We start from the raw sequence: 18,351 nt of genomic DNA on the forward strand, positions 1-18,351 counted from the left end.
TGAGTGATCCACCCACTCCAGCCTCCCATAGTGCTGGGATTACAGGTGTGAGCCACAGCACCTGGCCATATGTTCCTTACTTTATCCAGTCTATTAAAATTTCTATTTGAGCCTCTTGTCTAGGCACAAATAGCCATTTGATAATGCCACTCCACCCTAAAAAACAATTTTTCCATATTTCCCTAATACTATTGGGATGAAATCCAGATTCCCTAAATAGTTTATGGCTCCTGCTTGTCTTTCCTTTCATCTCATCTCTCACCCACTTAATATCTATACTCCAGCCATAGGAAACTTTTTTTTTTTTTGAGATGGGACGGGTTTTACTCGCCCAGTCTGGAGTGCAATGGTGCAATCTCAGCTCACTGCAACTTCCGCCTCCCGGATTCAAGGGATTCTCCTGCCTCAGCCTCCCAAGTAGCTGGGATTATAGGCACCCGCGACCATGCCCAGCTAGTTTTTTTATTTTTTTTATTATTTTTTTTTTTTTTAGTAGAGACGGGGGTTTCACCATGTTGGTCAGGCTGGTCTCGAACTCCTGACCTCAGGTAATTCACCTGCCTCGGCCTCCCAAAGTCCTGGATTACAGGTGTGAGCCACCATGCCCAGTCAAGAAACATTTTTTTAAGACAAGGTGGCCGGGCGCGGTGGCTCACGCCTACTATCCCAGCACTTTGGGAGGCCGAGGCAGGTGGATCACGAGGTCAAGAGTTCGAGACCATCCTGGTCAACATGATGAAACCCCATCTCTACTAAAAATACAAAAATTAGCTGGGCATGGTGATGCATGCCTGTAGTCCCAGCTACTTGGGAGGCTGGGGCAGGAGAATTGCTTGAACCCAGAAGGCAGAGGTTGTGGTGAGCGGAGATCGCGCCATTGCACTCCAGTCTGGGTAAAACCAGCGAAACATCGTCTCAAAAAAAGAAAGACAGGGTTTTGCTCTGTCACCCAGGCTGGAGTGCAGTGGTGTGATCATGGCTCACTGCAACCTCAGCCTCCTGAGCAGTTGGGACTACAGGTGCAGGTATGGCTTTTTTTTTTGAAACAAGATTTTGCTATGTTGCCCAGGCTAGCCTCAAACTTGGGCCTCAAGCAAGCTACAGCCTCGGCTTCCTAAAGTGCTGAAATTATAGGCATGAGTCACTGCTTTCAGCCCACAAGAAACTTACTTCCTCCAACTAAACTTCAGTTACTTGACACATACAGTTCCCTCTGAAATACCTCCGGCACTCTTGCCCTTTGCCTACCCGACTTCTCATCTTTCAGATGCCATCACAGTCATCACTTCTGTGAAGCCTTCCTTGACTCCTCAATTCTAGGCTGAGTTCTTTTCCTATGAGCTCCCAAGCTTCCTCTACGTCCCTGCTCAGAGCCCTTATCATCATCTTCTACTGGGATTGCCTGGTTATTGCATCTCTTCCTAGTAGACAGAAAGATTCAGCCCACAGGTGCCTCATCTTCACCCTGTGCTTAACATCCAGTGCTTCACACAATGCCTGGCAAGTAATAGGTGCTTTATAAATATTTGGAATATTAATGAATTTGGAAATAATATAGTTTACCAAAAACAAATGATCTTTATGATGTATATGGTCTCCCCTGTAACTGTTAGGCACCCGACAACAGTAGGGATTTCATATCACTGCCAATTAAATGCCCCTTGGGTCACATGGTAGCATTGATGTGCATTGATGCTGCAATTTTGAGCTGCTTTCTTTTTTCTTTTTCTTTTTTTGAGATGGAGTTTCACTGTTGTTGCCCAGACTGGAGTACAATGGTGCGATCTCAGCTCATTGCAACCTCCACGTCTTAGGTTCAAGCGATTCTCCTGTCTCACTCCAAAGTAGTTGGGATTACAGGCACCCACTATCATGCCCAGCTAATTTTTGTATATTTAGTAGAGACAGGGTTTTGCCATGTTGGCCAAGCTGGTCTCAAACTCCTGACCTCAAGTGATCCACCAGCCTTGGCCTCCCAAAGTGCTGGAATTACAGGCGTGAGCCACCGCGCCCAGCCTAATTTTTGAGCTATTTTGTTTCACTTCCCGTCAACTGCCAGGGTAGCACTTTGGCTGATTGGTTTTCCTTTTAGCCTTAAGTGTGTCCATGAGCTGACCAGAACGTTACAAAACCAGGCTGAAAAAAGCCTTGGGACTCGAGAAAATCCTTATTCTGAGATGAACCTCTTTCAGTTGCCTAATCCTGGATCTAGGCAAAAATGAACTTACTGTCAGGGATGCTAACAGACACAAGTGGTTTGGGATGCTCTAGCTGGAAGAGCTCACAAAACCCACCCCTCTTACTAGGCGAAACCTCACTTCAACGCTTATCTCCTGGTCAAAGCTCAAGCGGCAGTCTTTCTGTGGACGAGGCAACTGCTGCCCCCTCGTGGTTTAAAGGGACAGGCCCGGGTGAGTGGGTGGGGAGGGTGGGTGTGTGTGTGTGTGACGGGGGTAGTTTATGGCACATGCACTGGGAAAGAAAGTCAGAGGACAGGTGGCCTCCAGTTGCTTTTTCCCTTTTTATTAAAAATAGACCCAAGCACTTTATGTATCATACAAAAGTTTCATTCGCTGGTGGCAGCCACGGGAAAGACTTGCCCCGTAGCACTGATTTTCCACCTCCCCTCCAGGGGACTGGGTCCCAGGAGCAGTGACTGGGCCTCAGAAAGCCCATAAAGACTGCTTGCTCTGGAAGCAGCTGACTGTGGGTGGGGGGCTATTCCGGGTGCCGCTGTCCTCACCCCACCCAATGGCAAAAGTTAGATACTCGAAAGTGCCTCTTCAGTGCCAAGATAGACTAACAAGCGGAGTGAAATGGAAACCCCTTTGATCCTTGTACTATTTCCCAGGGCCTGAGATTTGAGTTTTCCCTGCATCCCTGAGCCCTTTCCCCTATAAATAGGGGTGGGAAACTTCGTTCTTAGAGACTCTGGTCTCTCCTGGCGTCAGAGACCAAAATTTCACTCCAACCCAAGCCTTTTCTCCTCTGCTATTCTGTGGCCCACTATCTACTACTAGCCCTATGACCCAAGGCTGTCCTCTGCTCACGCAAAAAGAGGTGGGGCAAAAACGGATTCCTCCCACAATCCTCTCTGCTTGAATCTACACCCTGCCTTTGCCTCCATTTTCAGGATCTTGGGAACAGAAGGACCCACAACTATCCCCTTCCCCCAGTTTTGTCTCTCCCTGACTGCTGCCCACTCCTGAGCCTTAACACCCCTGGGATACCCCCAGACCCCTGTTCCAAAGGGTGCCTGGTAGTGGATATGGTGGAGGCAGGGGAGGGGTTGGTTGGAGCCAGGTTTCCCCCAGGGGTGGGCAGTACTCATGCTGGTATGGACTGCTTGGCAAGGCCATGGGGAGGGAGGGGCATGCGGAGGAAGGGCACACCCTGCCTGAGCCCCTCAGTCCCAGCCGTTGTCCTTCACCATGTGTGACATTTCAATGATGTATTTCCCTTCCTTGTACTTCTGGCTCGTCTCAAAAGCTTGTTCCTGGGGGAGGAGAAAGCAGCGATTGTAGGACAAGGCAGTTTCCTTCCAGGCCCCACTACCACCACACGGGTCCCCACCTCAAGGGTCCTCCACTAGCCCAACCCAGTGACTAGCTCTTATTTTCCTCTTTGGACCATCCAAGGACCTGATGTGGTCACTGGGGCTTGGAGGGCCACAGGGACTGCCACTTTAGAGGGTGACCCTCTTCCAGAGGTACTTACATATTTCCAGCCCAGTGTGGTTTTGCAGCTCTCACAGAAAATGTCAGCTACCGAGTGGAGCCCCGTGAGCAAGAGGCGCTGTTCAGCCGGCCCACAACCCACGTTGACCCTGTCTCAGGAAACAGGAAGGACCCAGCACCCAGTGGGGTTGCCCTGTCAGTCCAGTTCCCAGACAGCCCAAAGGAACTTCCATCTGTAGAGAACTGGACAGACCCTGCCTTTGATAATCCACCCCTTTAAGCCTAGAACCTGGGCCTTCTTTTTCCAACTTTAGGATTTCAATGCCTCCCAGGCTTCCCATAAGAGAACTTCAGACTGAACCCCTTTGCTAAAGGGGAGGCAAAGACTGAAGGCACAAGATCCCCTGATGGACTCCCCCCTTTCTCCGCAGAGGGAAATTACTCACTCACACATAAGCACACGCACAAGGGAAGAGGTAGACTCACACGGAGTTAAACAGGTAGGCTCGGCCATGGCTCCCTTGGAAGGACTGTGGAGACACAGGACAGACAGTGACTACCAAGCAGCCCTCAGCCCCACTGCATGAATCCCAGCAGTGGCGTGGGGGAGAGAAGAGCTTTGCCACCGCACCCCTGGGTGATTATCAGGTTAGCCTGGTGCTCGAGAAGAGGGAATGGCAGGCCCCCACTTAGCGTACCTTGGAAATAAGCTCATCGTGTTTGGCCAGGTGTGCACGGCAGTGGACGCAGCTGTAAGTTCGGTGACAGCGGGGCAGGTAGCTGCGGAAAGTCTTGGTGGGGAGGCAGGCAGGGCCCGGACCAGGGTCACAGCTGGGCATGACGGGCTGGAGGACAATGCCCTGGCGGGCTGGAGGGGCTGGCGCTGTGCAGCCCCCACAGAGACGGTCGCAGGTGAAGCAGCGGAGCAGGTTGGCTAGAGCCGTGTTTCAGGGCAGGAGAAATGTTGGGGGGCTGCCCGGCCAGGGCCCCCCCAGACGAGAACCAGATAGAAATAGAAGTCACCTGGGAAGAGGGAAAGGTACTTCAGGGGAGCTGTGACCTCATGCGGACCCGTCCAGAGGGACTGGAGGAAAAGGGGCTCAGCTCCCCCATACCTCTAAGTCCCCCATTGCCATCGACCCCCCCCTTGGCATCCAGTTGCATTGTTGCCCTGTCCCCTGGATCCCCATTCTGTTCTGGCAAACCTGGCAGCTGGTTCAGCCTTCTGGCGCCAAAGCCAGGGATTCAGTGTTTCTCCCTCCAGGGGCAGAAGCAGCCTCCACCATTTTCCACAGAGAGCAGCCCATGGGCACAAACGCTGCCATGGGAGCAACGTCATCTGCCAGTGGCCTCTCCTTGCTTTTCAGTTCTTCGTGAGGCTCTTCGTCGCACCGGCATCGGTAGGCACCGCGTCTCGGGATCAGAGCCTTTTAAGAGTTGGGGATGCCTGAAGGTCTTTCTTTTCCTTGGCCTTCGTTTACAATACAATCGGTCCTTTATACGTTGTGTGGGGGAGGCTAGGGTAAGTTGAGGGAGGAGGAGCATGCAGGCAGGTATACAAACCCTAATTCAGCTCTCTCCCAAGGTCAGGATCCTGCACTCTGGGACTCTTCACTAGAACTTTACAGATGTTTCCAACAGTCCCAAAGACCTCACATGTGGCCGCCAGTTCCCACACCTTAGTTCATTCATTCTGGCCCAGAATAAGCACTTGACCATCTTCCCAGCCTCTGGGCCCCTAGGTCTTTCTCCTATTCTTTACTAACTGTGGCCTTAGCCCTTGATTAAAGACTTAGGCAGAAAATACATTTCCTTCAGGCAATCTGACAGCTGGAGCCAATGGAAAACGAGTAGCGTGTCGGCGAAGCCTGATTCCTGGGCTGGGCAGGGCTGTGTGATAGTGTGAGAGCAAAGGCCACAACCAGCGGCAGAAGGGGGACCCTTAAACAGCTGCGCTTTGGGGCATGAGGCAGAAAATGTTTCTTTCTACCTTCTCCCCGAGGCAGGGACAAAAAGCAATGACTCTGTGGGTGACTGAAGATGAAGTAATTGCTGGGTTCTGATTAGGAATCTTGAGGAAGATTGCGTTCTGCCCACACACCAGCCTCCGAGTGGCTGAGGGTGCTGGAGGCAGAGGATAAGGAGGGAGGTTGCCCCTGTCGGCTCTGATAAGCAGGTGAGCTGCTGCTTTCTCCGTGGGGCTTCCCAGCCCGCTGTGGCTGGTTAGCCTAAGTCTGGTTCAGAGATGCCAGCTGGGCGCTCTGGCAATGCCGGAGCTGAGCAGAGAAGAGGCAGCGTTGGCTCCGGTTAGCCAGAGCATACAGGCTCTCCTCGTCCTGTCCTCTGCAGTGGCACAAGCACCCAGCTGTTTCTCTCTCTCTGAAGGCTGCCAGGCAGTCTCTCCGCAAAACCTCCATAGAGACTATCTTCAGCTCCAGGTTCTTTCCTCCTGGCTGGGCCCCAGGAAGACACCTTGGGCAGAGTTCGGGGTGACATTGGGCTCCAGCTGCAGCAAACAGGCCCTCCTTGCCAGGAGACCACCCCTTCAGTCTCTTCTTCACAGGTCTGCCTCCAACTTTGCCTGCGGGTTCCCCTCTGACACGCACCACCTTGAAATACCTTCTTCAAGGGGCATGGGGAACCGGGCAGCGCGGGTCCCCAAGCTTGGACTCCTTCTCCAGCCTCCAGCCGTCACGCCTCCCTCCCTCTCCCCTACTTCCCAGTCGAGCCAAGGAGAGGCTGCGCAGAAGGCCAGAGAATCACAGAAAGGGGAGTAGGGGTCATTTTCTCGTCCGTCTCAGATCATAGAGAGAAGCAAGTTGGGCAAATGACTGGAGAAAAAACAAAGGCAAGCCGAGGCCTGGGGAGAGGATGTTCCCCTGAAATGAGACGGGGCTGGACCGTGGGAGGAAGGGGAGAGGGAGGGCTGGCGGGGGCAACTGACAGCTGACAGCAGAGACACCGAGGCGGAGGCTGGAGGAACCAGGTGCGAATCTCGTGCCTCCCGGAAGGGCGGGGGATGGGGAAGGGAGGGGGACACCTGCTCACAATGGATTTTCTCATCTGCTCTGAGGTTTTGGCACCCCCCAGGCTGGTATTCTCAGTATGGTATGGTCCAGATAATTAGCAGCACCGCCAGCTCCCAGGGCGGGCTTTGGGGGTCTGCACCAGCAGCAAAACAATAAACAGTGATGCCTGATGGTGCAGCCAGAGTTGCGGAGAAATAAGTGCGGGAATCGTCAGCGCTTGGAGAGAGCTTGGAGAGGGATGAAGGAACCGAGAGAGAGGAGTGGAGGCAGCGGGGAGGGGGGAAGGGAGGACAAAGGGTGGATGAATAATGCTTTTGCAAAGGGGAGAAAGCAACACGCAGCAGGAGGAGGAAATTTGCAAAAGGAAAAAAAATTCATTTGGAGAAGGGCTGCCCCCTCACCTTGAGGTCTGCTCCAGAGATCTCCGTCTATCTCTCTCTCTCTCAATCTCTCAATCTCTCTGCTCACTCTTCTCTCTTCTCTTTCCGCTCCTTCAATTGGGAAGGGGATGGGGACAGGTGGGGGGAGGGTAGTTGGGGGCTCAAGACTGGGCTGCAAAGCTGGCCAGCTGCTGGGGGGGCAGAGGTTGTCTCTCGTTCTGTACCTCGGTCTGTGGGTGAATGTGGCTGTGTGTTGTGGAACTGCATCATAACACTGTGAGTCATCCATCCCCCCACCCCCCCTCACCTCCCACGTCAGAGCAGGGCTGGGAGACACAGGAGGCGGGTCGGAAGGAAGGGAGGGAGGGGGCAGGCTTCAAGGGATGGGGCTAGAGGAGTGCTGACAGAGGGATGTGGCTTCGATGGTGGGCAAGGGGAGAGGCAGGTTGTTAGGGAGGAAGGCAGTGTGGCCAAGGAGATAGGAAGAACCTGGGGGGAGGACGGGGCTGGGCAAGGATGCAGGGAGGGAGGCAGGGCTGGAGGAAAGGAGGTGGCAAGGCTGGCGAAGCAAGAGATGGATGCAGAGGGAGGCAGCACACACACATTTAAGATGATACACTTTCCCATTTCATCTTGGACACCAGCCCCGAAGCAGGGAAAAGACAGATGTACTAATTGTCGTGGACGGCAAACTGTGCCCCCAAACTTGTAGCAAGCCTCAAAGCTTCGGTTTAATACTCTTAAAGGAGTCATAGACCCAATGTGACATTTTACATGCAGAAACCTCTTATTGGCTACCTCCAAATTATGAGTGCTTCATGAATGGAGACACCTACATTATATGAAGTTCTCTTCTGGGCTGTAAACTTTCTGAGACAGGTCTTCTGGGAAATCACTCTCTACATTCCAGGACTGCAATGCCTACTACAGACCCTTGCATGTACATGTTTCCAAAACAGCAGTTCTTCCCACGACATTATTTTCTGCTGGCCTAGAGGTCTTAGTTCCAGAGGGAGGAACGCTGCCACCGGGAGACACAACAACGATTCCATTAAACTGGAAGTTAGGATTGCCACTTGGATACTTTGGGCTCTTCTTACTTTAAGTCAACAGGCTAGTAAGGGAATTACAGTGTTGGTTGGGGTGACTGACCCAGACTGTCAAGATGAAATCAGTCTACTACTCCACAATGGAGGTAAGGAAGAGCATGCGTGGAATACAGGAGATCCATTAAGGTGTCTCTTAGTATTACCATGCCCTGTGAGTAAGGTCAATGGAAACTACAACAGCCCAATCCAGGCAGGACTGCAAACGACCCAGACCCTTCAGGAATGAAGGTTTGGGTCACCCCACCAGGTAAAAAACCACAACCTGCTGAGGTGCTTGCTGAAGGCAAAGGGAATACAGAATGGGTAGTAGAAGAAGGTAGTCATCAATACCAGCTACGACCATGTGACCACCTGCAGAACCGGGGACCGTAATTGTCATGAATATTTCCTTCTTGTGGTACGAACATGTTTGTGCATATATACACTTGTACTAAGAAAATATCTCCATTTTACTTTTCTTTTTTGCCTTTATCGTGATAGGACTTACTGACTTCATGTCAACATTTAAGTGTTGTTATCTCTATTTAATAGTATTTGGGTTGGGGACTGGTGTGTTTCCGGTTGTATGAAGGATAGCTGTATAATGTTAAGAGAATTATGACCTTATTATAGTCTTTATCTGAAGATTATGTACGATTTCAGGAGACGTGTATGCGTTTAAGTTGACAAGAGGTGGACTTGTGCTGGTTAATATTGTCAACTTGACTGGGTTGTGGTATTGTTCTGGGGTGTGTCTAAGAGGGTACTGCCAAAGGAGATTAACATTTGAATCAATGGACTGGGAAAGGCAGACCCATCCTCAATCTGCGCGGGCACAGTCTAATCAACTGCCAGCTTGGCCAGAATAAAAGCAGATAGAAGAACATGGAAAGTCTAGACTGGCTTAGCCTCTGAGCCTACATCTTTCTCCTGTGCTGGAGGCTTCCTGCCCTCGAACTCCAAGTGCTTGGGCTTTGGGATTCGGACTGGCTTCCTTGCTCCTCAGCTTGCAGGCAGCCTGTTGTGGAACCTCACCTTGTGATCATCTGAGTCAATATTCCTTAATAACTCCCATTTATATATACATCTATCCTATTAGCTCTGTCCCTCTGGAGAACACTGATTAATACAGCAGTTGAGTTGCATCTTCAGACAAGAACCAAGTGTCTGGCTTTGGTCTCAAAGAGACTGAATTAGGATCTTAGCTCTGCTAATTACTCAGCAGGAACCACTAGGCAAATTACTGATAATCTTTGTGCCTCAGTCTTCCTCTTCTGCTAAATGAAGCTAATAATATTTACTTCCTGGAGATGCAAACTAAAGTGAGATAACATTTAAATGCCTGAAAAGCCTCTGGCGCATGATAGGCAGTAAACAGTAGTGTCATTTCAAACAGCGTTCTAGGGTGGCTCACGCCTGTAATCCCAGCACTTTGGGAGGCTGAAGCGGGCAGATTGCCTGAGGTGAGGAGTTCAAGACCAGCCTGGCTAATATGGTGAACCCCCCCCCCCCCCACTAAAAATACAAAAATATTAGGCATGGTGGCATGTGCCTGTAATCCTAGCTACTCAGGAGGCTGGGGCAGCAGAATCACTTGAACCCAGGAGGCAGAGGTTGCAATAAAAGGAGATTCCTTCAAAACAAAAACTGGCTGGGCACGTCCTGGTTAACATGGTGAAACCCCGTCTCTACTGAAAATACAAACATCAGCTGGGTGTGGTGGCGTGCACCTGTAGTCCCAGCTGCTACTACTTGGGAGGCTGAGGCAGGAGAATCTCGTGAACCTGGAAGGCTGAGGTTGCAGTGAGCCGAGATTGCGCCACTGCACTCTAGCCAGATGACACAGCAAGACTCCATCAGAAAGAAAAGCAAATAAAGGAAAGAAAGGAAAAGAAAGAAGGAAGGAAGGAAAGAAAGAAAGAAGGAAACCAAAACAGTATTCTCAATGTATGACCCCCAAAACCCAGGGAGGATTTATTATTAAATTCTGATATCTCAAGAGACACATGCTAAATTTTTGTCTTATGAAGAAATGACATCTTTTGTTGCTACTTTTCTAGTAGCTTCCAGTTGAATTTCATTTGACTCAGAATTCATTTCTCATGGGGTGCTGTCCTGTGCATGTTACTAAAGTATGTGAACACAAAACACATCCCCTAAGACAAAATCCCTGATTTCTAACAGAGGCTAGCATTTAGCAAGTGAAATGCGACACAGATAGGGACTTGTAGAAAGCAGTGCTTGTGGGTGGTTTGTTTTTCTTCTCACATGTAAGGCAGGGAAATGTGGGTAATGGGAGACATTGCTGGTTGAGCATGAAAATAAAAAGGTATTCTAAATATTTAATCAGGGAAGATTCTGGGGTTTAAAGTAAATCTGAAAAGACAACGTGGGTATCTTGAGGGAGTACCAGGTGTGAAATTGAGAAAAAAAGCTAGGTAAAGAAAGCAGCGAGAAGTGCTCTCTTGTCTGGGCAGCAGAAGAGAAAGGAAATAAAAGTAGAAATTTGAAGAGCCATTGTTGAAGAGAACAATGAGAAGTGGGAAAAGGCAGATGATTAGTTTTCAGGGCATGGATTGAAAGTTCTTTTTCTTTTTTTGAGACGGAGTTTCACTCTTGTTACCCAGGCTGGAGTGCAATGGCGCGATCTCGGCTCACCGCAACCTCCGCCTCCTGGGTTCAGGCAGTTCTTCTGCCTCAGCCTCCTGAGTAGCTGGGATTACAGGCACGTGCCACCATGCCCGTATAATTTTTTGTATTTTTAGTAGAGACGGGGTTTTCACCATGTTGACCAGGATGGTCTCATTCTCTTGGCCTCATGATCCACCTGCCTCAGCCTCCCAAAGTGCTGGGATTACAGGCTTGAGCCACTGCGCCCAGTCCTTCTTTTTTTTCTTCTTCTTCTTGAAACGGAGTCTTCTTCTGTTGCCCAGGCTGGAGTGCAATGGAGAGATCTCAAATCACTGCAACGTCTTCCAGGTTTAAGCAAGTCTCCCACCTCAGTCTCCCAAGTAGCTGGGATTACAAGCATGCACCACCACACCCAGGTAATTTTTGTATTTTTAGTAGAGATGGGGTTTCAACATGTTGGTCAGGCCAGTCTTGAATTCCTGACTTCAAGTGACCCGCCTGCCTTGCCTTCCCCACGTGCTGGGATTATAGGCAGAGCCACAGGGCCCAGCCGGGATTGAAAGTTTGGAAGCAGGCTGGGTGCAGTTGCTCAGGCCTGTAATCCCAGAACTTTGGGAGGCTGAGGCAGGCAGATCACCTAAGGTAAAGAGTTCCAGACCAGTCCGGCTAACATGACAAAACCCCGTCTCTACTAAAATGCAAAAATTATCTGGGCCTGGTGGCAGGCACCTGTAATCCCAGCTACTCAGGAAACTGAGGCTGGAGAATTGCTTGAACCTGGGAGGTGCAGCCTGTAGTAAGCCGAAATTGAGCCACTTCACTCCAGCCTGGGCAACAAGAGCAAAACTATGTCTTAAAAAACTTTTTTTAAAAAGAAAATTTGGAAGCAAGGATACCAATGAATTTAAATCAACTCAGGAAACATGATCAAGAATCTAGCAGGAGAGGAGAATATGAACATTTTGATGACAGTATTGTTCGGGGGTGGGGCAGAAATGGCAGGAGTGCTTGCTGAAAGATTAAAAGTGAGAAAAAGAGCTGGGCGAGGAGGCTCACACCTGTAATCCCAGCACTTTGGGAGGCCAAACTGGGTGGATCACTTGAGGTCAGCCTGGCCAATATGGTGAAACCTCGTCTCTACCAAAAATACAAAAATTAGCCGGGCATGGTGATGCACACCTGTCATCCCACTACTCGGGAGGCTGAGGCAGGAGAATTGCTTAAACCCTGGAGGCAGAGGTTGCCGTGAGCCGAGATCGTGCCACAGCACTCCAGGCTGGGCCACAGAGCAAAACTCCATTTCAAACAACAACAACAAAACCTAATGCATACATGTTGAATGAATGAAATAATTAAAGCAAACCATCAGAGAAAACTCGGAAGTGACATGTGAGGATAGCACTGCTTGGGGAGTGTTGCTAAGTAGGGCCAGCAGAAGAAAATCTTCCTGGCGAACCAGAAAATCTTCCCAGTCTCCTCAATATGAATTAACTACGTGAGCCAGACTGAAAAAAGTACTCACCTGTAAAGTGGAGATGACAATTGCAGTACGTACTGCATAGGATTCTGGTGATAATTAAATGAATTTACGCCTGAAAAAGGTCTAACAATAATAAATGTGTGTGTGTTTTTGTGAAACGGAGTCTCGCTCTAGGATTGCAAGTGTGAGCCACCGCACCCAGCCTAAATGTCTACTTTTTTTTTCCTTTTTTTTTTAATGTTTACTATTATTATAACTGGACTCAGACTCAGAAACTCTGGGTTTGAGTCCTAGCTCTACTAATGACTGAATTCGTTTGGCTAATCCCTGCACCATCTTAGCCTCCTCCCCCGTCTGAAATTGTATACAAGAAAGCTGACTTTACAGGGCGGCTTTGAAAGAAGATACCTGAAAGGGTTTGAAAGACCGTAAGTATTGCACCAATGAATGGTATTATAGCCCCTTCCCCCCAGCCTATAAAAAAAAAAAAACGTAAAAGCTGAGATCAGATTTTTGCCTGTAGTTAGCACTTTACAGGCACAATCCTGCAATGGTCAAAACAACTTTAAGAGGTTGGGCACTGTTATTATTCCCACTTTGCAGACAAAAAACGGTCAGGCTTGAGCCCAGGAGGTCGAGGCTGCAGTGAGCCATGTTCGTGGCACTGTCCTCCAGCCTGGGCGAGAGACCGAGGCCCTGTCTCAAAAACAAAAAGAAAAAAATGATCTCAGTGAGATGAAGCCTGTAATTTGCTCAAAGTCACACAGTGATGTAAGCAGTATAGCAAATAATATAAAATTCCAAAGCCCAATTTAGTAAAAAGAGGATTACAGACGTGGTGGAACCTGTTGGCTGCGGAGCAAAAGACTGACCTTCTGTAACTGTCAGGGATTTATGGAGGCAAATGAGTCTCCAACAAAAATCCTCGTTTTGTGGGAGAGAGAAGATTATTGGGTAATGACTGATTTGTAGCTGGAAGAAATCATCGGATTTTTATTTTTCATTGAAGAAAAAAATGTTTAAATGCCTTCCATGTGCCAAGCACTGTGTCAGGTGGGAGATGACAGCTCCATGCAGCCTCTGTCGGGCTGTTTTCCTCCGCTTTCCCTACCCCTAGTTTTCCCCCTTCCCAAACAAGATTTTGTGGTTCGTGGCTTGTCCAGGCAAGCAGGCCGTTGGGGGCCTAGACGGTGAATCCCCCTCTCTTCCGGGCCGCTCTTCCCTTTTCTGGGCTGCAGGAGAGCAGGAACTCTGGGGCGAGATCCCGCCGCTTGACGCTCACTGCAGAAGCCGGGTCCCCGGACCTGTCTCTGCCCAACGCGGGGTCGCAACGGTCACGCCTCCTCACCCATCCCCGCCGGCTTCCTGAACAATGTCGGCCGCCGCCCCTCCCACCTTTGGCGTCACATTCAAAACAATCCTTTGACTGCAACTCCCAGAAGGCCGAGCGGCTGAGAGAGGGCACCCGCTCTCGGTTGTTCCGGAAAACTACACGTCCCAAGGGGCAGCGCGCTATCGCGTGTCCTTTCCCAGCGCGAGTGCGGAACTGCGTTTGTTTCCGGCGTGGGTACGGACAAGAACCGCTTGTAGTTTGGTTTAAGTTCTGCACGGGAGGACCTTCTGGGTTTACCTGTTGGGCTCCTGGCTGTGCAGGTGAGTTTAAAAAGGGCAGGAACGCAACTGTCGCCTTCTTGGAGTCTAAGGAGGTTTTGGTGTCTGGGGAGGTTGGGACAAATGCCGAACCTAGAGCTGCGGTCCAGGATCAGAAATAATTCGTATCATTTCCTTGTCGTTTTCTAGTTTACGAAGTGCTTTTTTTCCTCCCACAATTCCTATAAACCCCAAGAACACAGTACTTGAGGAATTGTGCTTCCAGTCGACAGCTTCAGAGGTTCAAAGAAGTTAAGTGAGTCTCTAAAGATACTACTAGTAGTTGCAGAATCGAGGCTTATGCTGTTTTCTGCGTTCAAACCTGATGTCCTCTGCTTTGCATCCGTATTGCAGACACCCTTTCCTGTTGACTAAGATGGATGGGGTGTGGGCATCTGTTATATTCTTAAGTCAGGCGTTTACCAATAGAGTGATGGAGGGGGTAAGGTCTTACATTCTGGGGTGGGGGCGGGGAAAACACAATATATAGTGAGACAGATGGTGATAAGAGATATGGAGAGAATTAAAGCAAGGTAAGGGGAAATATTCATTGCCTGGTTTGTTTGGTTTTTTGGTTTGTTTCCTTTTTTTTTTTTTTTGACACAGAGTCCCGCTCTGTTGCCCAGGCAGGAGTGCAGTGGTGAGATACCGGGTCACTACAACCCTGTAACCTCCGCCTCCTGGGTTTAAGCGATTCTCCTGCCTCAGCCTCCCAAGTAACTGGGACTACAGGTGCCTGCCACCATGGCTGGCTAACTTTTGTATTTTTTAGTAAAAACGAGATTTCGCCATGTTGGCCAAGCTGGTCTCGAACTCCTGACCCCAAGTGATCCACCCGCTTTGGCCTCCCAAAGTGCTGCGATTACAGGGGTGAGCCATTTTTTGCCAGACCTGGCCACTTTTTACCTTTTTTGTAGAGACGGGGTTTCACCATATTGCCCAGGCTGGTCTTGTACTGGTGATCTCAAGGGATCCACCCAACTCAGCCTCCCAAAGTGCTAGGATTACAGGCCTGAGACACTGTGCCCGGCCCATTGGATGATTTTTTTTTTTTTTTTTTTGAGACAGAGTCTTGCTCTGTTGCCCAGCCTGCAGTGCAGTGGAACAATCTCGGCTCACTGCAACCTCTGCCTCCTGGGTTCAAGCGATTCTTCTGCCTTGGCTTCCCAAAGAGCTGGGATTACAGGCACCCACCACCATGCCTGGCTAATTAAAAAAAAATTTTTTTTTAAATTTTTAGTAGAGACGGGGTTTCACCATGTTGGCCAGGCTAGTCTTGAACTCCCGACCTTAAGTGATCCAGCCACCTTGGCTTCCCAAAGTGCTGGGATTACAGGCATGAGCCACCACACCTGGCCACATTGGATGATTTTTAATAGAGGACTCACTTATAATTAGGTCTGATACTTAATTTGTGTTCTAGGTGCAGCAGCTACACGGAAGAGATGGGGGAAGAGGCTAATGATGACAAGAAGCCAACCACTAAATTCGAACTAGAGCGAGAAACAGAACTTCGCTTTGAGGTGGAGGCATCTCAGTCAGTTCAGTTGGAGTTGTTGACTGGCATGGCAGAGATCTTTGGCACAGAGCTGACCCGAAACAAGAAATTCACCTTTGATGCTGGTGCCAAGGTGGCTGTTTTCACTTGGCATGGCTGTTCTGTGCAACTGAGCGGCCGCACTGAGGTGGCTTATGTCTCCAAGGACACTCCTATGCTGCTTTACCTTAACACTCACACAGCCTTGGAACAGATGCGGAGGCAAGCAGAAAAGGAAGAAGAGAGAGGCCCCCGAGTGATGGTAGTGGGCCCCACTGATGTGGGCAAGTCTACAGTGTGTCGCCTTCTGCTCAACTATGCAGTGCGTTTGGGCCGCCGTCCCACTTATGTGGAGCTGGATGTGGGCCAGGGTTCCGTGTCCATCCCTGGTACCATGGGGGCCCTCTACATTGAGCGGCCTGCAGATGTGGAAGAGGGTTTCTCTATCCAGGCTCCTCTTGTGTATCATTTTGGTTCCACCACTCCTGGCACCAACATCAAGCTTTATAATAAGGTCAGAGCCAGAGAAAGGTCGGGTGGAGAGAAGGGTTGTTATCAGCGTAGGAAACTGTGGGGAAGTTTATTAGTTAAAGCTGTATTTTCTCAGCTGTTGTTTCTGCTGCATTCTTTCAGAAAAGGCAGTTCCAAATATAAGTCAGTCTCAGATTGTTAAACATTTCTGTGGATCTATTCTTTGTAATTTGTTAGATTTCCACCTAGGGTGTAAAACAGGAGGCAGAAGTAGCAACATAAAAATTAAATCCATATTATGGGGTCAAAACTACAAACATTGGAAATGTCATTTTTCAAGCTGGGTGCAGTAGCTCATGCCTGTAATCCCAGCACTTTGGGAGGCCGAGACTGGTCAATCACCTGAGGTCAGGAGTTCGAGATCAGCCTGGCCAACATGGGGAACCCTCATCTCTTACTAAAAATACAAAAATAGCTGGGCGTGGTGGCAGATGCCTGTAATCCTAGCTACGCGGGAGGCTGAGGTCAGAGAATCATTTGAACCCATGAGGCAGAGGTTGCCGTGAGCCGAGATTGTGCCACTGCACTCCAGCCTGGGCAACAGAGTGAGACTTCTTTTTAAAAAAAAAAAAAAAAAAAATCATTTTTCTTATGTCTAATAGCACTTATTCTAAAGAGGAACAAAGTAGCCATGGGTTTTTCTGGGTGTTTTTGTTCTTACCTGGATCTTCTCTTTTGCAGATTACATCTCGTTTAGCAGATGTGTTCAACCAAAGGTGTGAAGTGAACAGAAGGGCATCTGTGAGTGGCTGTGTCATTAATACCTGTGGCTGGGTCAAGGGCTCTGGTTATCAGGCTCTGGTGCATGCAGCCTCAGCTTTTGAGGTGGATGTCGTTGTGGTTCTGGATCAAGAACGACTGTACAATGAACTGAAACGGGACCTCCCCCACTTTGTACGCACCGTGCTGCTCCCTAAATCTGGGGGTGTGGTGGAACGCTCCAAGGACTTCCGGCGGGAATGTAGGGATGAGCGTATCCGTGAGTATTTTTATGGATTTCGAGGCTGTTTCTATCCCCATGCTTTCAATGTGAAATTTTCAGATGTGAAAATCTACAAAGTTGGGGCACCCACCATCCCAGACTCCTGTTTACCTTTGGGCATGTCTCAGGAGGATAATCAGCTTAAGCTAGTACCTGTCACTCCTGGCCGAGATATGGTGCACCACCTACTGAGTGTCAGCACTGCTGAGGGGACAGAGGAGAACCTGTCTGAGACAAGTGTAGCTGGCTTCATTGTGGTGACCAGTGTGGACCTGGAGCATCAGGTGTTTACTGTTCTGTCTCCAGCCCCCCGCCCACTGCCTAAGAATTTCCTTCTCATCATGGACATCCGCTTCATGGATCTAAAGTAGAGATCAGCAGGAAGCCTTGCTGCCTGGGACTTAGAGATCTGGCCATCCTAGAGGCAGATGAGCTGAGAGACTCTTTTGGGGCCACCTGACCAGTAAACTGTGGACTAGTAGAAAGTATATATTCTACCTCTAAAAACAGGTAGTGGTAACCTGACTCTTCTATTCTTGAACCAAAAGGAAAACCATGAGACTGTAATTGGTTTCTTAGCCTAAGATACCACTTTGAATTCTCCAAGACCCTGGAGAATTACATTTCTTTCACTGTGTTACTATGTGGTTTTTAAACATCACTGCTTTCTATTCCACATATGGTACTTACTCATTTATCTAAAATGAAAGTGTGAATTAGAGGGACTCTTTCCAATAAAGTTCAAACTTAGAAAAATTAATATATATTTTTGCCATATCATAGAAGTTGGTGTAATTTATTTTTTTCCCCTAAGCATTATAGAAACATTGTTGGAATGATTTATTGCTAAAATGCTTAGAGGAGGGCAAAACCAAGAAACCTACCTGTGAGCCAAGTGAGTTCTTAATGATAGTTACCCTTGCCTCTGCGCTTAGGTAAATGGTAAATCTGCTGTCAGTGCTGGATTTACTATGGGGAGTTAGAAGCTGGTGATAATCTTGGAATAAGATTTCATATCTAATTATTTTCCAGAGATAGCTCATTTCCTCTCCAGTACAGCTATCCTTCTTGTCTATTTGATTGGAACTAGGCCCTAAGTCAAGGTGTAACTTGAGCTTTCAGGTGGTAAGAAGCTGGGAAAGCCCATTCTTTTTGATCTCTTGCAAATTAGTTTGGTGTCCCTGGTTTGGACTTGAATTACTTAATAAGTATCTGATGCTGTCCATCGATTCCTTCTTTCCATAAATATTTGCTGAGGACCTACTGTTTGTCAGGAAAAACGTTTTATGGAGCTTACATTATAGAATAAATTTAAAAAGGCAAGTGCTATAGAGAGGCTTCAATTTGGGGGATTTAAGACAGAGTG

The 18,351-nt window shown here is 48.9% G+C and overlaps 2 protein-coding genes across 4 annotated transcripts; one reads left to right on the top strand and one right to left on the bottom strand.

The window, feature by feature from the left end:
- Positions 1-2,502: 2,502 nt before the first annotated feature.
- Positions 2,503-7,330, bottom strand: YPEL4 (yippee like 4). Of its 2 annotated transcripts, XM_035262730.2 has the most exons (6): positions 7,108-7,330; positions 4,883-5,104; positions 4,376-4,700; positions 4,164-4,207; positions 3,718-3,826; positions 2,503-3,496 (listed from the first exon to the last, which is right to left on the bottom strand). In XM_035262730.2, the coding sequence occupies exons 3-6, from the start codon at positions 4,514-4,516 to the stop codon at positions 3,407-3,409; spliced, it is 384 nt and encodes a 127-aa protein (XP_035118621.1). In that variant the 5' UTR covers positions 4,517-4,700; positions 4,883-5,104; positions 7,108-7,330; the 3' UTR covers positions 2,503-3,406. The 2 variants fall into 2 exon arrangements, with proteins under 2 accessions (XP_035118621.1, XP_002755337.1); XM_002755291.6 differs by lacking the exon at positions 4,883-5,104.
- Positions 7,331-13,839: 6,509 nt separating this feature from the next.
- Positions 13,840-17,741, top strand: CLP1 (cleavage factor polyribonucleotide kinase subunit 1). Of its 2 annotated transcripts, XM_009008150.5 has the most exons (4): positions 13,840-13,938; positions 14,086-14,191; positions 15,359-15,986; positions 16,685-17,741. In XM_009008150.5, exons 3-4 carry the CDS (start codon positions 15,381-15,383, stop codon positions 17,354-17,356), a joined length of 1,278 nt encoding a protein of 425 aa, XP_009006398.1. In that variant the 5' UTR covers positions 13,840-13,938; positions 14,086-14,191; positions 15,359-15,380; the 3' UTR covers positions 17,357-17,741. The 2 variants fall into 2 exon arrangements, with proteins under 2 accessions (XP_009006398.1, XP_002755334.1); XM_002755288.7 differs by lacking the exon at positions 14,086-14,191.
- Positions 17,742-18,351: the final 610 nt, after the last annotated feature.

Source organism: Callithrix jacchus, chromosome 10 (assembly GCF_049354715.1).
Source record: "Callithrix jacchus isolate 240 chromosome 10, calJac240_pri, whole genome shotgun sequence".
Classification (NCBI taxonomy): Eukaryota; Metazoa; Chordata; class Mammalia; order Primates; family Cebidae; genus Callithrix; species Callithrix jacchus.